This window comes from Eptesicus fuscus, chromosome 22 (assembly GCF_027574615.1).
Source record: "Eptesicus fuscus isolate TK198812 chromosome 22, DD_ASM_mEF_20220401, whole genome shotgun sequence".
NCBI classification, from domain to species: domain Eukaryota; kingdom Metazoa; phylum Chordata; class Mammalia; order Chiroptera; family Vespertilionidae; genus Eptesicus; species Eptesicus fuscus.
Window position 1 is genome coordinate 23,435,539 of NC_072494.1, and position 21,282 is coordinate 23,456,820.

A 21,282-nucleotide genomic window follows, 5' to 3' on the forward strand; every position below is an offset into this window, starting at 1 on the left:
CCCTGGGTCAGAATGGAGGGGCTGGGAGAACCGCCGGCCGGAGCCAGAACCCCCGGAGGACCCGCAGAAACCTGCCAGCCCTGAGCGCCGCTGCCCGGACCACCTGCTGCCGCTGTCCAGAACGCCGCAGTATTTATACACTGGGAGCCAGCCGCGCGGCCGGAGCCGGGGTGGGGGTGGGGGACTGCCCGAGAGGCCCCTCCCCGCTCCGTGCGGCCCCGCCCTCCCGCACCGGCGGCCCCCCCTTGGGGCGCCAGGACCCCCCAACTCTGACCGGTGTCCGCCGCTCACTGCCCGGTGGGGGAATTGGCTGAAGGGCGGGCCTCCCTGCGGAAAGCGACGTCATGGCCGTTCCTGCAGTGTGAATGAATCAAAACGCCTGGGTGACCGCGGCCTCCCCGGCGTCCGGCACGCGAAGGGTGGAGGGGGAGGGGGAGAGAGGCGGGCGGGGGAGGGAGGAGGGGAAAAAAGCCAGGGCTGCAGCAACAGCGTCTCAACCGGGATGTGCACCAACCCGGGAGAGCGAGATCAAAGGGATTTGAAACAGACTGAGGACTGGCGGGGGGGAGGGGGGCAGCCAGCCTGTGGAATCCTCCAGGAGAGGCGGAGGGTCCTGCTTCCGCCGTGACTCCGGCGGCCTGGTTGGGCTTTTTATTATTATTTTCAAATTCCTGAATCCAGCTTGAGAGAGCGAGCGAGAGATCTTCGTAGACTGCGACTCGCTGGCTCTCGCTCCGAGATGATGCAGAGCGCAGCTGTCCCCGCGGAGGGGGCTGTCAAGGGGCTCCCGGAGATGCTTGGTGTGCCGATGCAACGTAAGACACCCCCCTTTCTCGCTGATTTAATTTAATAACAAGACAGCCGGCAGCCCTGGCTGGTGCGGGGCGGGCCGCCCGGACGCTGCGCGCAGCCTGGACCGAAGGGGCCGGGCGGGGCGAGGGGCAGCCCGGGCGCAGAGGCGGTCACAGGGCAGGGGCGAAGGGCCTGGCTCTTGGCTTTTTGGGGCAGAAAGTGAAAGCCTTCCAGATCCGAGAGTACCGAACCCGGCATCCCCAGCCCATGGCTTTTCTAGGACCATCGGGGAGAGTGCTGTCTGGGGACACCAGGGGAACCAGCTGCAGGGCAGGCCTGAGGGCTGGGTGGTCTCCCCAAATCATCCTCGCCCCCACCCCGCCGGGGGCTACTGTCAAAGATCCCAGTGTAGGCACAGCAACTTCACCCTCGCTGGCGGGACGTTGGAGAGCGCTTCCCTCGCCCCCCACCTCCCCGCCCCGGGGGCTGGCAGCGCCGAAGCCCAGGTCGCACGTTCTGTCCCCGCGCGCAGAGCACGCGCGCCTGGTGCGTCCCTGCCGCTGCCGCTCGCGGCGCCCGCCGCTGGTGCCGCTGGTGCCGCCTGCGCCGCCCAGGCCGCCTGCTCCTAGAGGGGGAGTCCACTCGCCATGTTCCATCTAGCAAGGAATGCGAAGAGGGAGAAGCACCGAGACGAAGTTGTGAACTCAGGGAACAGCTTGTGTGCAGGCGAGGGTAGGCTCTCAGGAGGTCTGGGACTCGGAAAGCGAGAGATCAGGGTGTAGAGGCGCTTTGCTCGCGCTCTGCTTTCTTTCCCGCGCCTGCAATGAGCAAGGCGGCGGGAGCTCCAGCTCCAGGCATGTTTACCTCCTGCCTGTGTGTGGATAGGTGCGCGCGCGCAGGGCTTTTCCCGGAGGGAATCCGTCTCTGTCCCCCACTCCGGAACCGAGAATCTGCGGTAGAAAATGTGTGGAACCCGGAGCAGGTCCTGAAGTGTCGAGCTTGTAGCGGGGGCAGCGCGAGTCCTGCTCCGCAGGCTGGAGGGCTTTTCGGGACGCCCCGGGGCACCACGGTGGGGGGGGGGGGCGGGGAGAGAGGTTCTTTCACTCTGCTTGCCAATGGGCTGTGCTTCCGCCCTCGACTTCTTTAGTGTAAATTTCTTTTAAGTTAAGGACCGGCTCATCCAAGGATGCTGCCCACCTATGCACTAGGGCGCACCAGCGCGCCCTCCTGCGCCCGGGGTCACCAAGGCAGGGCTTCTGTCCCGGCCAAACCTCAAAAGGCAGGCTGACTAGCTAGCGTGTGTTCTGGGCTTCCCGGACGTTTCTGAGAAAGGACTAGAAGAGCATAAAGTGAAGGAAGAGCATAGTTTCACCCAAACCTACTTAGGTTGCTTCTTCCCTAATATCCTACAGTTATCCTTTGTGCCTCATCTTGTCAAGTGTTGACAGTTTCACGTCTGCGCGCTGCCTTCCGGAGCTTGCTGACTAAGGTGTGTCTGTAGAAGGTTTGGGGGTTCACTGCCCCCTTACTGTCCCCACCCCACCACAGGCAGGGAAGGAGCGGGTCCTCAGCCCCTGCACAAACACAAACACAAACCCTGGCAAAAGTGCTTCGAGGCCCTAAGCTGATGGCAAGTTCTTAAGCTCTGCCCCAGCCAGGAGAGTGTGTGCGCCGCCGTCCCTGCTCCCCAGCACTCTGCGCTCTCACCGCTGTGACCCCTAGGGGGCCTGTCGGTTAGGGCTGGAGCGCAGGATGGGTAGGCGAGGCCCTGACAGCCTCTCTCAGATGGTCTCACTTTTTGTTTCTCTTATCCAGAGACAGCTGTGATTTCCACGTCAGGAACTCCATTTCCTGAAATGCCTAGAACTTGCCTTCAACGCTACAGTTGGCCAGGGCTCCTGGTCTGGGTTGGAACGGTGGGAGACCATGGGGTAGAAAAAGGGGACTCCTCCAGGGCGGCCCAGGGAGGCCGTGCCCAACCAGGAGGGGTGGTCTCTCTTTCCTTTTGTCTTGCCCAGGGCCTGAGGCTGTGGCCTGGGTTGGCCTGGCAGACTTTGGGGTGCAGCTTTTTCTTTCCTTTTTTCTTTTAGGATATGTGTGGCTCCTATCCACCCCCACTGCAGCAAATCTGGCCGCTGCCTGTTAGTTAAGCTGTTGGTGCTGGGAACTGGGCATAGGTGGGGCAGGGTCCCCTCACACACCTACACAAGAATTCTCTTTTCTGGGACAGGGGGGCCTGTGGCCTAAGAACTTCATGTGGGGGTGAGGTTCTCGGGCCTCAGGGAGGGAGGGAAATCCCAGCCTGTGGGTGTTTAGACCTGGGTCTGGGGAGAGGAGACCCCAGATAGGCTCTCAACTAGGGTCCCTCCATCCCACCCACTGTGAGGTTTGGGTTGCCCCCCCCCACACACACACATACACATACATACACATGCCCTACTCCTTCACCCTGAGGCACAGGCTTAGGGATCCCCAACCTTGGTGCCTCTGGTGCTCTGGACTCCAGAATGTTCTTCTGCTTCTTTGGGGATGGGTGAGGTGCATGCACTTTCCCTTGCCAAGTAATGTAATAATTTCTCCTCTCCACACGGTCCTCTTCCTTACACCGTGTCCGGCCTCCCGCCGCTGCCGGCTCCTGGAGGGTCTGCTAGATGAGGTGGCCCTCCTGCTTCCAGGCGCAGAGGTGGCTGGGCGTTGGGGCCTCGAGCTCCCACAGACCTGGGGCTCCGGATCAGGCCCCACGGGTCTGGGACTTTACCAGACAAACTGGGTGTGTGTGGGGGGGATCACTCAGACAGGCTGGGTGTGTGTGTGGGGGGGACTTTACCAGACAAACTGGGTGTGTGTGGGGCGGATCCATCGGTTTGAGGGGGTGGCCTCTGGGACAAGAAGCTCGGGAAGAATCGCGCGGAGGCCGCTGGGAATCATCCAGGAGCAGCCTGGGGTGGAGAAGCAGAGCCCCAGCCCCCTAAATCCCAGCGGGTGGCTGGGCAGCCCCATCCCGCCTCCCATTAGCGTTTCCTAAGGAACTCCGAACTCCATTCCTGGCTCCGGGTGGCGGGAGGCTCTGGGTGCGGGAGGCGGCACCGTCCGTCGGGTCACGTCCAGTCGGAGCCCAAGGCCCTTGGGCCCGTTTGAAAGGGTTCCGTGTTTTTTCCTTCTCGGGCCCCTGGACTCCGGTGTAGGGTCGCAGGTCCCTCCTGGTCCAGGCACATCCGGCCTCCGTCCGGTGGTCCCCTCTGCCTCCCTCGGAGGGTAGGAGCGTCGAGGTCCGAGTCCTCACCGCGCCGCCCGCCCGCCCCGCAGCATTGGCTGCTGAGAGCGCGCCCGCGCCTCCTCTCACCTCTCACCTCTCACCTCTCACCTCCCGAATAAAACAGCCCCCCCCCCCCCCCCAGCACCTGCGTCCTGCCGGCCCCCTTGCTGGCCGAGGCGGCTCTGGACAGGAGAGGAGGTGGGCGTCTCGTCCACCCCTGGCCCACGTTGTCCCGGGGCACCTGCTGCCCCGCATTGCCGGCCGGGAGCGGGGCGCCGGGAGGAAGGAGCGCCCGCTTGGTCCGGGCTGGGGTGGGAAGTGGGGAGCAGCCCCGCGTCTCCCGTCCTTCCTCGTCTCCTGAAAGACCTACTTCTTGCAGCTCCTATGGCCCCGAAGCTGTGGGGAAGGGTATTGGACTTTGTGTTCGGGAGGATCCGGGCGCCCCGCTCCCTTCCTTCTCCCCCACCCGGGCTCCTGCGGCGGCGACCCCCCAGCACCTCGCAGGCCCTTCGGGGAGGGGCGGGGCGGCCTCAGTTCCCGCCGGGCGCGCTCTCCAACTCCGAGCAGCGCTGCGCTCTCTTCCATCCCTGCCTTTCTCGTGGTGCGGGGAAGGAGGGGAGACAAACATCAGCAGATGTTCCATCAGGCTCCGGCACAGACGCTCAAACCGCGGCCTCCCACACCGCAAACCTCCCTCCCGCGCCACAAACGTGTCCAGGTGCGCGCCCACGATTCGTCCCCGCCAGCAGGTTCGGGCCTCGCGGGTTAGGGTTCGGGTTGTCCCACCCCAGCCCCGGGCCAGAGCTGCGCGCCACCCGAGGGCATTGGGAGAAACGAGGTGGCCGCGGCTGGAGGCGGAGGATGGCGGAGGGCGCCGAGGGCGAGAGGGCTCCGGCTCCCTCCGGGCCTCTGCCTCCGTCGGAGCGGGCGCCAGGGCGCAGGGAGCCCGCCCGGAGGCCGCGGTCCCAGCGCTCCCGGGAGCGGCGTGAGCGCCTTCACCTGGGCCCGGGCCCGCAGGTGCGGCGGGTGAGCGGCCCCGGGGAAGGCGGAGTCGGGCTGAGCGGAGAGAAAAGCCCCAGGTGCTCCCGCGCTCGGTGCGGGCTCGCGGGAAACCGGAGCCTGGCGGGGCGGAGCGGGAGCGGCGTCCTCAGGTCCGGGGGCGCGACCCGAGTGGCCTCGCCGCGACCGGGGCCGAACGCCTCGCCCCGAGGGCAGGTGCCGCCGGGCGGCCGGGGCCGGACGCCGGGTCCCCTCTCCGAGCACTTGCTGCGCACCGCGCGGCGCCGGGCCCCGAGCGCTGTCACCACCGCGCCCAGAGTTTTGGAAGGTCCGCCAGGCGCCAGGAGAGGTGGGTGCAGACAGGGTGCTGTTCGGGAAGAGCCGGGTTTGCGGGCGCCGTGTCCCGCCGCCCGGAGGAGATAAGAGGTCGGAGGTCGCGGCTGCTGCGCCCACCGCGGGCCGCATTCGGCACCCCCGCGCCTCGGCCCTGTCTCTCCAGCCACCTCGCCCGTTCCTTTCCGGTCTTACACTCGGGGCGGCCCCCAGCGGGTTGGGGTTGGCCACGCCTGGGCCGCCTGGGGTTGCAGCGGCGGCAGAAACTTGGGAGGAAGTCGGGGCGGCCGGCTGCGCTCCGGCGAGGGGAGCCCGGCGGGGCCCCCTCTTCCTCCTCAGACCCGCTGCGCACCAGGCCTCGGGGAACTCGGAACTGGACGCCTGCGCCGGCGGCAGGGGTCTTTCGGTCCCTTTTTAACCCTTGGAAAGCGGTTCCCCTTGGCTGGGAGCGGCTCCTCCTGCTCGGAGCCCGGAGGTGGCCAGCGGGGACGTGGGGTGCGAGCGCCCTGCCCGAGTTCGAGCCTGGGGGGGGGGGCGCTCCCCGCCCTGCTCCCCGCGCTTAGCGGGCCTCGAAGAGCGCGGCAGGCCCCGGAGAGGCCAGGTCTGGACCCGGGCGGCCGACGGTGTGAATTAAAGTCGCCCTGGAGAGGGCACCGGGGAAGGCGAACCGGCGCGGCCGCAGGTGGCCCCGAGGGTCCCGGAGGAGGCCAGGCCGCGGCTGACCTGGGGCCCAGCGCCGGCTCCACTCCGGGCTCAGAGGTCGGCTTCACCCAGGATGGGACGCTATTATTATTATTATTATTATTATTATTATTATTATTATTATTATTTATTCAATTGCTATTGCTACTAGTACTTCTAAAGAGGCAGGGCGAATGTCTTGACAAGGATCTGCCGGGGAAACTAATCAGGAATTACTCGCAAATCCTGGGCGGGATGACCGGAGAGCAGCAGGGGGTCAGCGGAAGGAGGGGTCCCCGCCGGACACCCAGGCACAAAGCGGAGCTCAGGCCGGAATGTGCGCGGGCCGCGCTGGGGATTAGAGCAACGCGAGTCCCCAATTCGTCTCGGAGACCCGCCCCCGCGACTGCAAATTCCAGGGTGAATTTTTAAGGACCGAGCCCTCCTGGAGGTGTGGGGTGGGGGAGGAGGCGGGAGGGAACCGGCCAAGGAATTTCTTTCCACCGAGGAGACAGCGCGCGGCCCCCGGGACGGGCCTGCGGATGGAACAGTGACCCGGTGACCCCGCGGGCCAGGTGTAGACAGCCCTCCAGCCCCAAATACTTCCATTGTGGTAACGTCCCCCTGGCCCCGGGTGGCCGCGCCCTTTGACTCCGAGCCGCAGTCAATTAGCGACTACTTAGCGCGGAATTAGCAGGCGGAGCTCGGGGAGACGCCGGGCGGGGAGGGCGCCGGCGAGTGGCACCTGCGGGCCAGGAGGGGAAAGGAGTTACCGGGGACTGGCCTCCCTCCCGCACGTGGGGAGGAAAGCTCCTTTGAGCCTCTTGCTGGACTCACACGGGTGGTGGATCTCTCTGGCGGGGACATTAATTTCCTCCTCCAAACGGGAGATTTGTGGGGAGGGGGAGGCTGGTGGAGTGGGATGGCGGACCTCTGTCATTCCTTTCAATTAGGGGAATTTATCAGGGTTAGAGCTGGAGAACCTGGGAATGCGTGGAGGCTTGGAACCACTTTAGCTGATGGGAGGGAGGAAGGGATCCGGGTCCCCTCTTTGGGAACCCCCAGGCTGGAGGCAGACCGAAGCAGCTGTTGGCATCAGGAACGGCTGGGTTGGGAGAGCACTGGGGAGTGGGGTTTTGTGGTATTTTCGCCTTTTTGCTGGGGTGAGTGTGAACAATGCCGTAACACAGATGTGAGCAAACGGGGGGGGGGGGGGGCTACTGCTTTTAGTAAAATTCCACGGTGGCCTGAATGTCTTCCTTCTCTCTCGCGCTCCCTCCCCCCCGTCTTAACCCTCTTTCCTCCGTGAAATCCGTGCAGGGAGGAACCTGTGTTGGTGCCTGAATTCACAGCAAAGAGGTTTCCTTGGGGGTTGAGCACCCAGCAGGAGGCAGGGTGGCGAGGTCCACCTGCCGCCCTCTTTCTGGGAGGCCTGGGAGGATAAAGGCAGTTTCTGGGTTCAAGACAGAATAAGCTACACATTTTTACAGGCGCCCTGATCAAAATGGAGCACAAATCAACCATTTTGAGCCACCGCTGCTGGGGGGTAGGCGGACAGGTTGGGTTTAATTGGCAAATTAGATGGATTCGCCCTCGGAAAACGTTGGTGGGGTTAACTGTATCAGGGGAGGACTGGAGAATCGACTTGGGGGGCAGGTCCTAACTTCTGTGGTTGTTTTGGTGGATTTCTTGTTTCAGCTCTCCCCACCCCCTTCCCTCTGTCAGTCTGGGTCTAGCCACAGATGTTCTACTGCGGTATCTCACCCTCAAATGTCTTTAACGTATAATTTGCTTTGATGATACTGTTAGGGGGTGAAGGGATTGGTTCTGGGAATAGCTTCATAGAGACAAAACTTGCAGCCAAATTAATTGAAAGTTTCTTCCTATGAGGGGGCGGTTGCCAAACATATGGAACATAACCACAGAATGAGACATCAGGAGAACGCACTGTGGAGACGTAGCGGCGATTAAACGCGTCGATGCAGTGGAAGCAGAGATGTGTGTGGGGCATTTCCGTAGAGGGCCCTGGATTTGTGTGATGTGATTCTCTGTCTTATTTGGAATTACTGAGAATATGTAGCCTACTGAAGATCACGGAATGTTGTGTAACCTGGAAGATAATCCTCCCCCTGCAACTCCATATGTACATTGTGTACAATTTTATTTACTACAAGGCTCGTTATCCAAATTCATTCTTAAAATGGTCACATTGAAATTGCCCCAGGATACTTTTGAATGTGATCTTTCCTTGAAGAGGTTACTATATTGGAGCTGTCTAAGCAGAAGAAGAACAAAGGAGAGTTCCCTAGGGGCCCCGAACCACGGAGGGAAACAAATGGGCCGGGTGGTGAGAAGGATTCCGGAGAAGCTGAGGGAAAGACAGTGTTCGGGCGATCCTTTCTGATAAGAGGAGGGCTTCTCTGACTTGGTTTCTGGTTGTTAATCATTTGTCAAGACAAATAGAAAGCACTAGAAATTGGATAAGACATGTGTAGAATGGTGTGTTTTTAAAGTATGTGAGTGAATATGATTTTAATAGAGAATATGATTTACCTTAAGTGGAATGCTGCTATTTTTTTTGTTAGACTTTCCCATTGTTTTTGTGGCTGGCCCAGATCTCTGTTGAATTCTGTTGTCCCTGTCCCCCCAAATACCACGATGTTCAATGCACCTTTTCGCCTTAAGTCTTACAGAATTAACTTTGGAATTTTGTGCTTCAGCTGTGATGTTTCTGAGCTTATGCGGACTAGGGCATGAAGATCCCTTAGAGGAAAATTTATCAAACATTTTGGTCTCTTCAAGATACATTGGTTTAGAACAAGGGAAATATAAACAAGGAAGTCATAAATTGTTCAAGAAAAACGAATTGTCTTTCATAGGGAAATGGCAAATAAAGAGCCAGGAGGGGGTGGGGGAGGACACACGCAGGGAGTTGTGATGTGCCATGTAGAACTGCGTCCTCCGTCCTCCGTCTCAGGTTTACAGCGTATGTGGACTGCATAGACGAATGAGTCCTGGGTTCCCTCCGGCACACTTGCCAGGTGATCTGAAAGGGATATTGTGATCAGACGACAGGATTTTATTGTCTGTAGTGGTGGTGGCAACTTTGAATTGGAAAGTTTTATTTTTGAAATATATATCCAGTAGTAGAACTTTCAATTAATTGAATTTCAGTCTAGCTATGCCTCTGGTATAATCCTTAGACTGGGATATTCGAGAATTTAGGTCTGAGTTTAGGCAGGGGCCACGCAAGGTGTGTCCCTGTGGCCTTACGCTGATGCACCTTAGAATTAGTCATTCCCAGACCAAATCCATAAGCCCCCCTGAGTGTTTTCCCAGCCTGCCTTTTAAAAAGTGTCTTCCTTCTTCAGGACTCGGGGAACCTTAGGTATGGGAGCAAGGAAGTCTGCCATGGACTGTTGTTTTCTCATAATTGGGGGAGGCATGGAGAATTCCAAGAACAACATTTGCATAATATTTTAATTGCATGTGTGTCTCCATGAAGCCCCATTGGGCCTCTCCTTCCCATCTGTAGTCAGTCAAGAAACTTAAGAAATAAATAAAATTGTGTATTTTTGGAACCAAATGTTATTTGAGACAGAGCTAAAACAACAACAACAACGACCTATTCCTGGAGTGAAGTCGCCAGCCAAAGGATGTGGGGCCAAAGCCGCCAGGTAGAGGTGGCTTTGGTGAGCACTGTCGGAAGTCTGTCTTCCCTCAGCCCCACAATCCGTCCCAGAGAAAAAGAAGGTTCCAGCCCAGCGTCGCCCCCAGCTGGGTGCCCTTAGGGAAGCCCTTCTAAATGGAGACGTTGACTCTGCACAGGTTCTCCGGGAAGAGTCCATGGGCTTGCAGGTTTACCTGACAAAGTTGGGAGCGCTGGCCATCTTACGGGCCAGAGTCCGGGTTCCCATTTTGCGGATGGAGCCGCCCTCAGTGGGCTGAAGTGCTCCGGGTCCGAGAGGTGGCCCAGCTGGCGCGGGGTGTTGTGAGCTCCGGGAAGAGGGAGACCTGGGAGCAGACCTCACACCCTGAGAGAAGCAAGGGCAGCCCCGTCCTGGGCGGGAGGCTGCCCGGGGAAACTGAGACAAAAAGGAATTCTGTTGACCCAAAAGGCAGTTTAAAAAGCAGTGCCTCGCAGGACTCCAAAATGACCCATCACGGTCCAAATTTGACAAAATACTACTCTGATCTCACAGTATGGTTAAATGCACATGGTTCCTTTCAGTAGAGAAAAAACCATTTTTTTTACAGATATTACAATATTCATCAGCATTATAATTCCAATGGAAATATCTGAAATTCTATTTTCCCAGGAAGGTGCACTTTCTTAAATATATTTTAGAAGTTCTGGTCAAGTGTGTTGATTCTAATTTTAGTCTCTTTAGTGAAAAAAAGAGAAAAAATGCCCCCCCCCCCTCACCTTGTTGATCTTCTGTGACCAGAGAGCTAAAAAACACTATTTTTCAAAGCATTAAAATCGGTCACATGAACACAGGCCATTTCTGAAATGCTTCACGGCTCCCCCCCCCCCGCCCCCCCTCCCGCCGCCGCGGTGCCTGGAGAGCACTTCCTGGGAAATGAGGAGATGCGAGCGGGGAGTAGAGAGGCGCAGCCGTTATCACACTTCACCGGAGGGGTATGGGCGATTTGGTCTCCCACGGACCACATCAGACCTTTTTATCTCTCCCACTTACCAGCTTTCTGGAACTTCACTCATGGAGGAATTTGGGGCTTTAAAATGGAAGCCACTTCCTGATGGGCCACTCAGGAAAAATAGGCCCTCTGTGCCCCCACAGCGGCACTCTGGCTGCCTCCGGGGCTGGGCGTTCTGTTGTGGGTTTCATAAGCTTCCTGATGAAGGAGATTCCAGCTACAGGCAAAGGGCCTCTCGCCGTTCCTCACCCAGCAGAAACAGGCACTTTTTCATTGGGCATTTAGATGTTCCAAGAAAAACTCGAGAAGCCTTACATGGCCATTTGAACTCAACCCATTCTTGCTTGAAGACATTACAGCACAAGTGAAGTGAGGCCAGGCAGTCGGTGGCCCCAACACCCCGGTTCTCACCATTCACGGGTGGGGAGGGGACCCAGGTCCGGCGAATTGGCCCTTCTTCTGTGGCGGAAAGAACCTGCCAGACTTCTTTATCCTAAGAACACCTGAGTCCTTGTAATGCTGCATGATCTGGTCACACCCTGGACTAATGCTGGTTAGAAAGGGGTTGTGCCCCTTCCTTCCAGATGCTTTAGAACTAAAGGGATGACAGGGTGAGAGAGGGAAAGATAGTCTATTGGAAAACAATAAAGCATGCAATAATTTTGACAGACTTTGAATATATAAATTCACCTTGTTGGAGAGTGGAGAAAGGAGCTGACCGTGGAGCTGGGTCAGTGGGATTACGGGGCCAGGTGTCTCGTTGTCTGATGTGATCACACAGCAGCGCTGAGGGGCTGGTGGTGGGATCTCCGTTTTACAGATAAGAAAAGGGAGGCTCAAAGAGGTGACGCTGGTAGAAAGAGGACCTGATCCCAGGTCTGGCAGACAGTCTGATCTGGGATTTATTATAAACAGTTTGGCAAACCTAAAGATTTGAAGGTCTAAACGCACAGAACTGAAAACTTTCAAATTCCCCCAGTGGCTTTCCAAAGGAGAATTTGAACAGAATGTTTCTACTTCACTCACTGCCCCCTCCCCGCACTGCTCCAGGTGGGACGCCTCCCTCACTCAGTGATGGCATCCCAGCCACAGACACATGGAGCTTTGTTTCCAGAAAGGCGATGCCTGGCCTGTGTGTGTGTATGCATGTGTTTGTGTGTGTGTGTGCATGTGTGTATGTGTCAGTAATATATGTTTGTGTACATATGGATATGTGTATGTATGGGTGCTAAGTGTGCTATCTGAGTATATGTGGATATGTGTGTGTCTGTGAATGTGCTATGTGTGTGTGTCTTGTGTATAGGGTGAGCTTTGGGATTGTGTGTGTTTCTCTATATGGTGTGCCTGTGTGTGAATTGCATGTGTGAATGTGTGCCTGTGAGATTAGGTCTGTGCCTTCCACCTCGTCACTTTGCAGGACACAGAGGCTGGTGGAGGGGCCTGCCAGGGGGGAGTGTGTTGCACTGTGTGGCCCAGCATCTCTGCAGATGTGCTGGCTGTCCCAGGGGCGTCGCGGTCTCGTCATGCCTGAGCTTCCCTCCCCAGAGTCCCAGGAAGGAGCATCACCACACACCACTTGCGTGCAGATAAGATAAACATTTTCACCTGAAATGAAATGACTCCTTCTATCAGGAACTGAGTTTATAGATGAAATTCGGTCTTAGTGACTCCCAGGGTCTGCTTCTATCCCAGTTTGTACGGTGGAATTTTGGGGTAGTAAATACTGCAGGAAATAAGTTGACTTTACTGGGGATTGGGAAAGCCTCTCACTCCTTAGAAATGTTGGCTACAACTTTACTTTGGTAGGAGACCCATATAACCGCTGTCCTGCTCATTCTCTCTCAACTGTAAAAAAAAAAAAATTCAAATTATAATTTATTGCAGTTTTTGAAAAGGCGAGTGTTGTTGCTCTTTGAAATTTTTCTAGATAGCTTGCATTTCACAACAATCTAAAGAATTACTTGGAGCACCGTCGCCTGAAGTGTGGGATCTGAGTTCACAGGGCTGCACCCCCTCACGCACAGGGACGAATCTGAACTTGACAGATGCCTTCAACAAGCTGGCTACCTGGGTGGAGGGGATCCGCCCCACAGGGGCGCCTTTTCCAGGCCTCCCCAGGGCACTGGGTCGTCCCATACACACCTGCATACTCGGTGCAAAGGACCCAAATCTGTGCTCCAAACATTTCCCCATTTCCCTTTCCCCAGTTGTTAGGGAGCGTGATTGCTGAGGAAATGGTCAGTGTTCCCATTTGGAGGCTCTCTCTTTGCCGCCTCCTCTCCATAACGTGATGGGGTAGAGCCAGCCAGGCTGATGCCTCAGACTCCAGCTCTCGGGTCAGGTTAGCCCGCCCTACACAGGCTTGGTTCAAATCCTGGCTCCCCCACCGCGGGACCTTGGGCACTTGGCTTACCCTCTCCCAGGCTCAGTTTCCTCACCTGTAAAATGGGGATAATTATACCTCCCTCACCCTGTTGTGTGGATTCTTGAGGTAATGTGCATTCAGGACCTGGCACAGCTCATAACAGGCTCTTGACGCCCGGTTTTACTATTATCATGGATCTCTTTAAGCATTTCTACATTATCTTTGCTTTAAAAATCCTCTCTCCTCTCAAAATCTACAGTGGGGAAGGTTTTATTTATTTATTTTTTTCATTTAAAAACACCCTTAGTATGTCCCTTACTTTTTTTTGCCGAGCCCGAGGACCCCGGTTTGGTCCCAAGGCCTCCCTCTGAGAACCCCAAGTTTGGGCAGCCCAGCCCCACCCAGCGGGACGCCTCCCTGCAAGCTGGCGGCTGCAATGGCTTGTCTGCTTTTAGTGTTGTTCCTGAACGTGATGTTGTCTGGGCCTGCAAGCCTCGACAACTCCCGGCCCGCCCTCCCCCGCATACATTAGCCTTAATGTATTCTCTCTTGAATACTCATCATATTAAGGGTCCCCGCTAGATACCTTGCTCGAAATAAATTTTATGGGCATACATCCTCGCCCTCATCCCCGTGCGTTTGCAGCCGGGAGGAGAAATATAGCCGCATCTTTCCTCCCAGGCAAGGCCAAACAACAATTAGGTGGGAATTGGGGGCCTCTGGCCCCAGACCCACGAGGTGCGGGGAGGGAGCAGGCACGCCCCCCTCTCCCCCCCCTCCCCCCCAGCCAGGGCTCGCCCAGCACCGGGAGGGCTGTTCTCTGTCTGGTTCTCCAAGGGTGAGTTTGCCTCTGTTGACCCAGCCCCTGGCTTCCCAGATCCAGCAGCAGGCGGTGCCCCGGGGCGATTGCCAGGCACAAGGGGCTGGTGCTCACAGGTCCCTGCGCTCTGGCTCTGCACCCGTTTGTCCTCAACCACTTCCCTGAGCCCGGAGGGCTTCTTGGTTAGAATTTCCCTCCCTCTCCCGCAAAATGAGGCCAGAGCAATCTTCTGACACTCCCTTCCTCAAGCCCCGGCCCAGCAGCTGCAGGGACTGGAAGCAAACGCTGGCAGGAGGGACCCCACCCTCCGGCCCAAACCTTTAAGATGCTCTTCGCCTGGGATGTCTGCCCGCCCCCTCCCCCTCCCAGGACTTGCTGCACCACAGGAGCTGCCGGTTATGCAGCTGTCACTCCATGGTCTCACCTGTGTGTATCCAAATCTCTCCGCTCCCACCGCCTCGCCCACCCACAGCCTCCCTGGCCACTCTGGGGATCCTGATAATTCCGAGAGAGAGAGGCAGGGGTGTGGTTGAGTGAGCAGCCCCCCAGCCTTGCAGAGCTGCTGTGTGTGCTGTGGGCACTCTCTGAGGCTCCAGGTGAGGGTCATGACCTCCAAGCAGGGGTCCCTGGGAAGATTCAATGAGATCAAGCCAGCGAATGTGGTTTCTAACTTTCCTTTCCCCTCGGCCCCAGCAGCACCACACCTACCACCTGATTACTGCAGTTACCTCCTAACGATAGCAAGCCTTTACTGAGCACCAGCTGTATACACGGTGATTTGTTTCGTCTTCACAATAATCCTATGGGGTACTAGTTCATCATCACACCCTTCCCCCCGCCACCCCCCCCCCCCGCACCCACCGCTTTTACAGGCGAGAAAACGGAGGCAAAGTAATTTGTTGAAGGTTATAAAGCAGGGCCAGGAATCAGACGCAGGCGTCCAACTCCAGAATCCGTGGTCTTACCCTGCGCGTGCTCTCTCCCCTCTTCTCCGGTGGAGGTTCCTGTAGTCATCACGTGCTTAGCACTTTGCTGGGCACATCGGAACTCCTTGGTAAGCAGTTGTTGGTTGAACAATTTCTTTGTCACAGAGGAAACCTTTTGAGATAGAAAAAAAGAAAATCCCCATACAACCTGGGACCGGTTGCAAGTGTCCAGTTTTCACATATTTTACCAAGTGTGACTCCTGGTAGTTTTCATGGTGTATTTTGGGTCTGAGAATGGGGTCAAAGGGCAAGGCATCGAAGGGGTCTGATTTTCAGGCAAATGTTGGTGGCTGCCAAAGCCTTGAAGGGAACAGGCTGGGGTCGGGGTGTAATGGGGTCCAAGATCGACACGTGTGGACAGGGCTAGTGATGACAATTTAGTGACTGTTCCATAGCCTGTGTATACGTTTTAGGTACAAATGACTTTATACTTGAGAGAGCGTTCTCCTGCCATAGTTTAGATGTTTTCCGTTTTCTCCCACTGCACTGAGGCTAATTCCCCTATGTTAACACTTTATGCCACAGCCAACAAACATGATATGAATCGAGAAACCCGTGTGATTCATGAGAGATTTGGTTTTATGAGGTTTGTTGACGGTTTGGAATGTGCCGGAGAAACTAGTGGAGAAGTGTTCCCAGGTGAGCTTCTGAGGGAGGATTCGATCAGTGACTTATCCAGCGATTAACATCTGTGGTGGCACCTTGTGTGCCAGGCACGGGGCTAGGCAGTCAGTTTACAAGGCTGAGAAACACTGGCGCTGCCCCCTGAGAATCCCACCTTCTAATGGGGAAGACACTGTGTAAACAAACAATTAGCAAAAGTCCTGTTTATGACAGAGGTGAGAAACACCAGCCAAATGCTTGCACTTTTATGTGTTTTGTTGTTAATTTGTTGCCTTCCCTTTTTTTTTGGGGGGGGGGCGTCCATTTACTCATCCAACCATGGAAGCCTGACCATCTTGTCTATTTTGAAACTGCTTTATTGACTCGAAATCGCTTGGTAAAGATGAAATGGCAGCAAAACAGACCTTGGATAGAAAGGCACCCAGAGCGGGAAGCAGAGTGGTTGGGCAGTGGTTGGGGTTGAGTTGCAGACAACAGAATCCATTTGCACTATTTAAGTGGAAGTGGTCAGTTACCTGGTATTAGGTAGCTTTCAACTCAGTGGAGCCCTGTGTGGGTCAGGCTTCCCGGAGGAACTCCCAGCCCCCAGAATTCCCCTGCCTCTGCCATGACTGAGCAGGACATCACGGCCCCCGACCCCCGACCCCCATAGCCTCTGCATGCTCCACGTCCGCACCAGGGGAGCCTGCCCGAAGGCTGTGCCCCCATTTAACTTGGTTCTCAATTCAGGTCCCCCTCCCCTTTTTTTTTTTTTGGTTAATCCTCACCCAAGGATATTTTCCCGTTGCATTTTAGGAAGAGTTGAAGGGAGGGAGAGAGACAGAGACATCGATCGGTTGCCTCTCTTTTGTGCCTTGACCAGAATCGAACCCAGGACCCTTCAGTCCATGGGCCGATGCTCTATCCACTGAGCCAAACCGGCTAGGGCCAGGTCCCTTTTAAGTACATCTGACTGGCAGACTTTAAATCACAATTGGAACCTGAGCTGCAAGGGAGCCTGGAAACCCAGTTTCTGGTGTGTGGTCTGCAGCAGGGGAAGGCACGTGAGGAGGGATGCTGTTGGAGCCAGGCCATGGTATCCGTTGCAGCTCATTAAAATGCTCTCAGGAGATCCTCTCAAGACACTGAGATTCCTCCTCCACAAACCCTCAGACCTGGACCTCGCTCTCTACTCACCCCTGCACAAGTCATTTGCTTTTTCCGCCAGATGGTCTCTCAGTCCGTGCCTAGGCAGGGCTCGCTTTGGCGACGATGTTTTTAACCCAGATTCCGCCCAGTAGTGAACATGTCATGGACATAGAGGAGAATATTGCTGGGTCTTCCTGGCACGGTGGCTGTGGAATTGCAGCTGGCGTAAACGGGGTGAGCCGATGCTGCTGGCCTTGTGTGTGTGTGTTTGGGGGCGGGGGGGCTTAGAAACACAGAAGACGCCTTTGGGCCAAAGACACCCAAAGCAAGACCAGCAAAGCATGGGTTGCATTTCAGCCCCCTTGACCAGAGGTCTCTGTGCAGGGTACGGCCTGCACAACGGCACGCAGCAGCCCTGGAGGCTGGCTTCTGTCCTCCCCAACCAGGGGCAGGGCGGCGGGGAGGATGGGAAGGCATCAGGGCCCGTCTGGTGAGCGGTGCTGTGCGGAAGGCTCACGCTGCCTCTCTCTCCTCTCCCCACAGAGATCCCCCAGTGCGCTGGCTGCAACCAGCATATCCTGGACAAGTTCATCCTGAAGGTCCTGGACAGACACTGGCACAGCTCCTGCCTCAAGTGTGCGGACTGCCAGATGCAGCTGGCCGACAGGTGCTTCTCCAGGGCCGGGAGCGTCTACTGCAAGGAGGACTTCTTCAAGTGAGTCAGACCCGGGCGCAGCCCCCTGTCCTTGCCTGGCCTGTCTGCCTCGCGCTGTGCCGTGCGCTGTGTCATCGGTGGAGGGGGCACGAGCTGGCAGTGGGGCAGGGTGGGGAGGGGGCAGGAGATGGCTGTGAGGCAGGGTGGGGAGGGGACAGGGTGGGGAGGGGGGCAGGAGCTGGCTGTGAGGCAGGGTGGAGAGGGGACAGGGTGGGGAGGGGGGCAGGAGCTGGCTGTGAGGCAGGGTGGAGAGGGGACAGGGTGGGGAGGGGGGCAGGAGCTGCCAGTGGGGCAGGGTGGGGAGGGGACAGGGTGGGGAGGGGGGAGGAGCTGGCGGTGGGGCAGGGTGGGGAGGGGGGAGGAGCTGGCGGTGGGGCAGGGTGGGTCCATCCTGGGGGGTGTGAACCCTCCTGTTGAGAGGCTGCTCCTCCGCGGTCCCCCTTTGGGTCACCAGCCCCTCACTGCCGGAAACCCCAGGGTCTCCACCTCACTTGAGCTGCCCGGGGAGCATGCCCCAGGGTGGCTGACGGCGGGTTCCTGCAGATCCTAAGACGCTCTCTGCCCGGGGAGTTGGTGCTTCAGGGCTCTTGGCTGTATCATTCCTGCAGCTTTCAGAGCAGGTGCGTTGAGAGTCCTGTCCCGGTTCTGAGCCCGGTGCTTCCTGTCCCAATTCTGTGCGTCCTGTCCTGGTTCTGGATGAGCCCGGTGGCTGTGCGTCCTGTCCCGGTTCTGGATGAGCCCGGTGCTTCCTGTCCCAATTCTGTGTGTCCTGTCCCGGTTCTGGATGAGCCCGGTGGCTGTGTGTCCTGTCCCGGTTCTGGATGAGCCCGTTGGCTGTGCGTCCTGTCCCGGTTCTGGATGAGCCCGGTGGCTGTGTGTCCTGACCCGGTTCTGGACGAGGCTGCTTCACGGGCCTCAGGGGCCTAGAAGAGTTGTCTGTCCAGGGCCCGGTAGGCTGCTGTGGGAGAGGCAGTTTCATGTGATGGGTAAGAGCCCAGACCCTGCCTGGGTTTGAACCCACTCATTAGTTGTGTGCTTTCGGGCAAATTACTTCACGTCTCTGTGCCTCAGTTTGCTTACCTGTAAAGCGGGGCTGATAGTTCCTACCTCTTAGAGTTGTTCTTAGCTTTGTTCTTAGCTTTGAACGAGTCAGTCTGTGTGAAGCCTTTGGACCGTGTCTGGCCCCTGGGTGCTAGCTCTTAGGACTGCCTTGATTTTTCATTCTGATGTTGGGTCTATCAGAAACATTCCTGTTGGAGCTTTGGGTCAGGGTGAGGGGACCTCCTGGAATTTATTTCCGTGGCATTTAGTCTGGAACTTCTGTCCCAGGATCTGTTACCTGAGGCACTTAGGCTGGTGCCTCCGAGGACATGGACCAGCTGATAACAGCAAACAAGAACAGGAGGCGGGGATTGTCCATCAGCGGCACGGGGCCCAGTGTGGGGGGGCCCAGTGTTGGGGGGCCCAGTGGGGGGGGGCCCAGTGGGGGGGGCCCCGTGTGGGGGGGCCCGTGGACGGGACTGGGACTGTGGGGGGCCTCGCCAGGTGAGTAAACCCCGGGGCGGTGTGCATCCTTCAGAGATCGTGCGTTCTGGAGACAGGGAGGGAAACGCGGTACTGGGAACAAAACACGATTTCTCCCAAATCCACCCAAAGCTGTAACTGTGGGGAGTAAGTCCCTTCAATGTCTGAGGATCCCAGTGACTGTTGTGCAATATGCGCTGAAAAGTACATTGAAGATCATCTTGGTAACTACTGAGGCGGCCCGCATGGCCTGTGTTCAGAAGGCAGCACTCATTGTCGATCAGCATCACACTTTGGTCAGGTACGCACCGCTGTCTCTGTGTGTGCGCGCGTATGTGTGCACGTGTGTGTGTGTGTGTGTGTGTGTGTGTGTGTGTGTGTGTGTGTATCTGAGTGTGGGGGCAGTAGCTGGCACACCCTACAGATCCTCCAGCTGAGAGATGGGCCTCTGGTTCTTCATCTAAGCCTTTCTTCCCTCTCCTTCCCCGCCTGTGGCCCTCCCCTTGCTTCCGTTGTTCTGGCATTGACGCAGTCCCATCCCCTCTACCCACACCCTTTCTCGGGGGGCAGCAAGCATCTGCCTGTCCTCTTCCCTCAGTGATGTCCTGGCCAAGCATCACGGCTGTTCTTGCGGACCCCTGATGGGATGGATTTCACCGTGTGCCTGTGTGTGTGTGTGTGCGTGTGTGCGTGTGTGCCATGTACCTGTGTGCACCTGTGAACAAGAACGTGTGGGAGGGAGGATCTCATTGAGGAAGCAGGGCGTGGGGTGAGTTGTCCCCGCTCCCATAGCCAGGGCACCATCCTCCAGCTTTCCCCTTTCCCTTCGGGAAGCCCAGTGAGCTCTGAGGGAGGCAAGAGGCCCCGCCACCTTCCTGTTCATCTGGGGACAGGGTTGGTGGTACTGAGGTGGCCCTGGGTCAGACCTCTGGCTGGTCCAGCTTGGCAGGGCAGCCCGTGGGGTGCAGGCAACGCCTGTCAGGGCCACAGAACTAGGGCTCTGTCCCTGGAGAAGCTCTTTTGAGCCCCAGAACCACCCGGGGGCACCATCTGATGTTTCAACCTTGACTGGCTGGTTCCGGGTTTGGGAAAGGGCGGTAGCAGCTTGGGGGCAGTTTTGGGTTTGAGGGAAGTAGTGGTGAGGAGAGAGGGTCCCCCTAGACCCAGGAGAGGCTCAGAGTGAAGGCTGGGGAGGGATTAGCACCGGTTTACGCGCCACAGGCTCTTGCCCAAAAGTAACAATGACACCCAGCTGGCACCCTGCCTCCCCGCCTCCGTGGCCTCCCCATGCCGTGGCCCTCGTTTGGAGTTTTCCCGGGCCTTGCTCAGCAGCAGCCTCCTGACTGATCCCCCACCGCCTCTACCCCACAGACTAGCATCCTACCTCACAGCTCAGGTCCTGACCCCTCTCCCCAGCCCCTCAGGGCCCCCTCTGCCTACAGAGTATTCCAGATGCATTGCACCATCAGAGCCTTCTGCCCTGCGCCCACCCTCCCTCCCAGTCCTTAGCTCACTGCTTTCCTAGGTACGGGACCCCCCCCCCACCCCCAAGCAGGATGCCCCCCGCCCAGGCACGCTCTGCGTTTTCCCACCTCCACGCCCTGGCTCAGGCTGTTTCATCGCCCGGGAATGATATTCATCCTTTCGAGGTCTCCCATCTTCCATGGCCGAGAGTGGGTGGGAGCCCCTGGGAGGCATGGCCACCCCGTCCCGCCTCCCTCCTGGTGACTCAGCGGGAGCTGCCTTGTTTTGCTCATTCCTCATGCACCTGTTCGAGCTTCCTGTTGACTTGAGGAAAGGCTTGCTAGGCCATCATTTTTCTGTCCCCCATATAGGCAGCTGGCCCCAAACCTTGCCCATCGGCTGTCTAAGAGTAGATTACACAGTGAATTTACAACCAGTTTTTTTTTTTTCTGTCCCCTGCATGGTGTCCTGCGAGTGTTGGAGGCCCAGGCTGCCTGGGAAATGCACAGACCCCGTATTTAGCACAGTTCTTGTCCTTGTGCCACGGGACCAGCCTGCTGCTTAAAATGGCCCAGTCTCAGGGGTGGAGCCTTTAGTAAAGTGGGGGAGCTGTCCACAGAGTCAGTGCTGATTCCAGGTCATTAAGGTGCTGTGTGGAGGGAAGTGGTTCTCCCCACTGCCAATGGAGGGTCAATCAGATAGGAAGATGGGGCAGCTCTGAGGCCGCCCCCCACCCCCCAGGGAGGACACGTGGATTAACAGGCAGCTGGGCCCCACCCATTCTTTGGGACTGTTTGGTACAGGGAGGCACAGCTGCAGGCAGTCACAGTCCTCAGTGAGGACAGGCAGGAAAGGAGTTGCCCAGGGTCGGAGTGGCTTCACCTCCCACCCCTGGGGTCTGGGGACCCACTTCCCACTTGGGGCTCAGGCTGTGAC

General features: G+C 57.5%; 1 protein-coding gene across 1 annotated transcript in view; it reads left to right on the plus strand.

Annotated features, from left to right (window-relative positions):
- The first annotated feature begins 739 nt into the window (after nucleotides 1-739).
- The window catches only part of LHX4 (LIM homeobox 4), a 40,139-nt gene continuing 19,596 nt past the window's right edge, over nucleotides 740-21,282 (plus strand). The window contains exons 1-2 of the mRNA XM_054711787.1: nucleotides 740-815; nucleotides 17,187-17,358. Of these exons, the coding sequence (XP_054567762.1) occupies nucleotides 740-815; nucleotides 17,187-17,358 (248 nt within the window). The remainder of the gene's footprint in view (nucleotides 816-17,186; nucleotides 17,359-21,282) is intronic.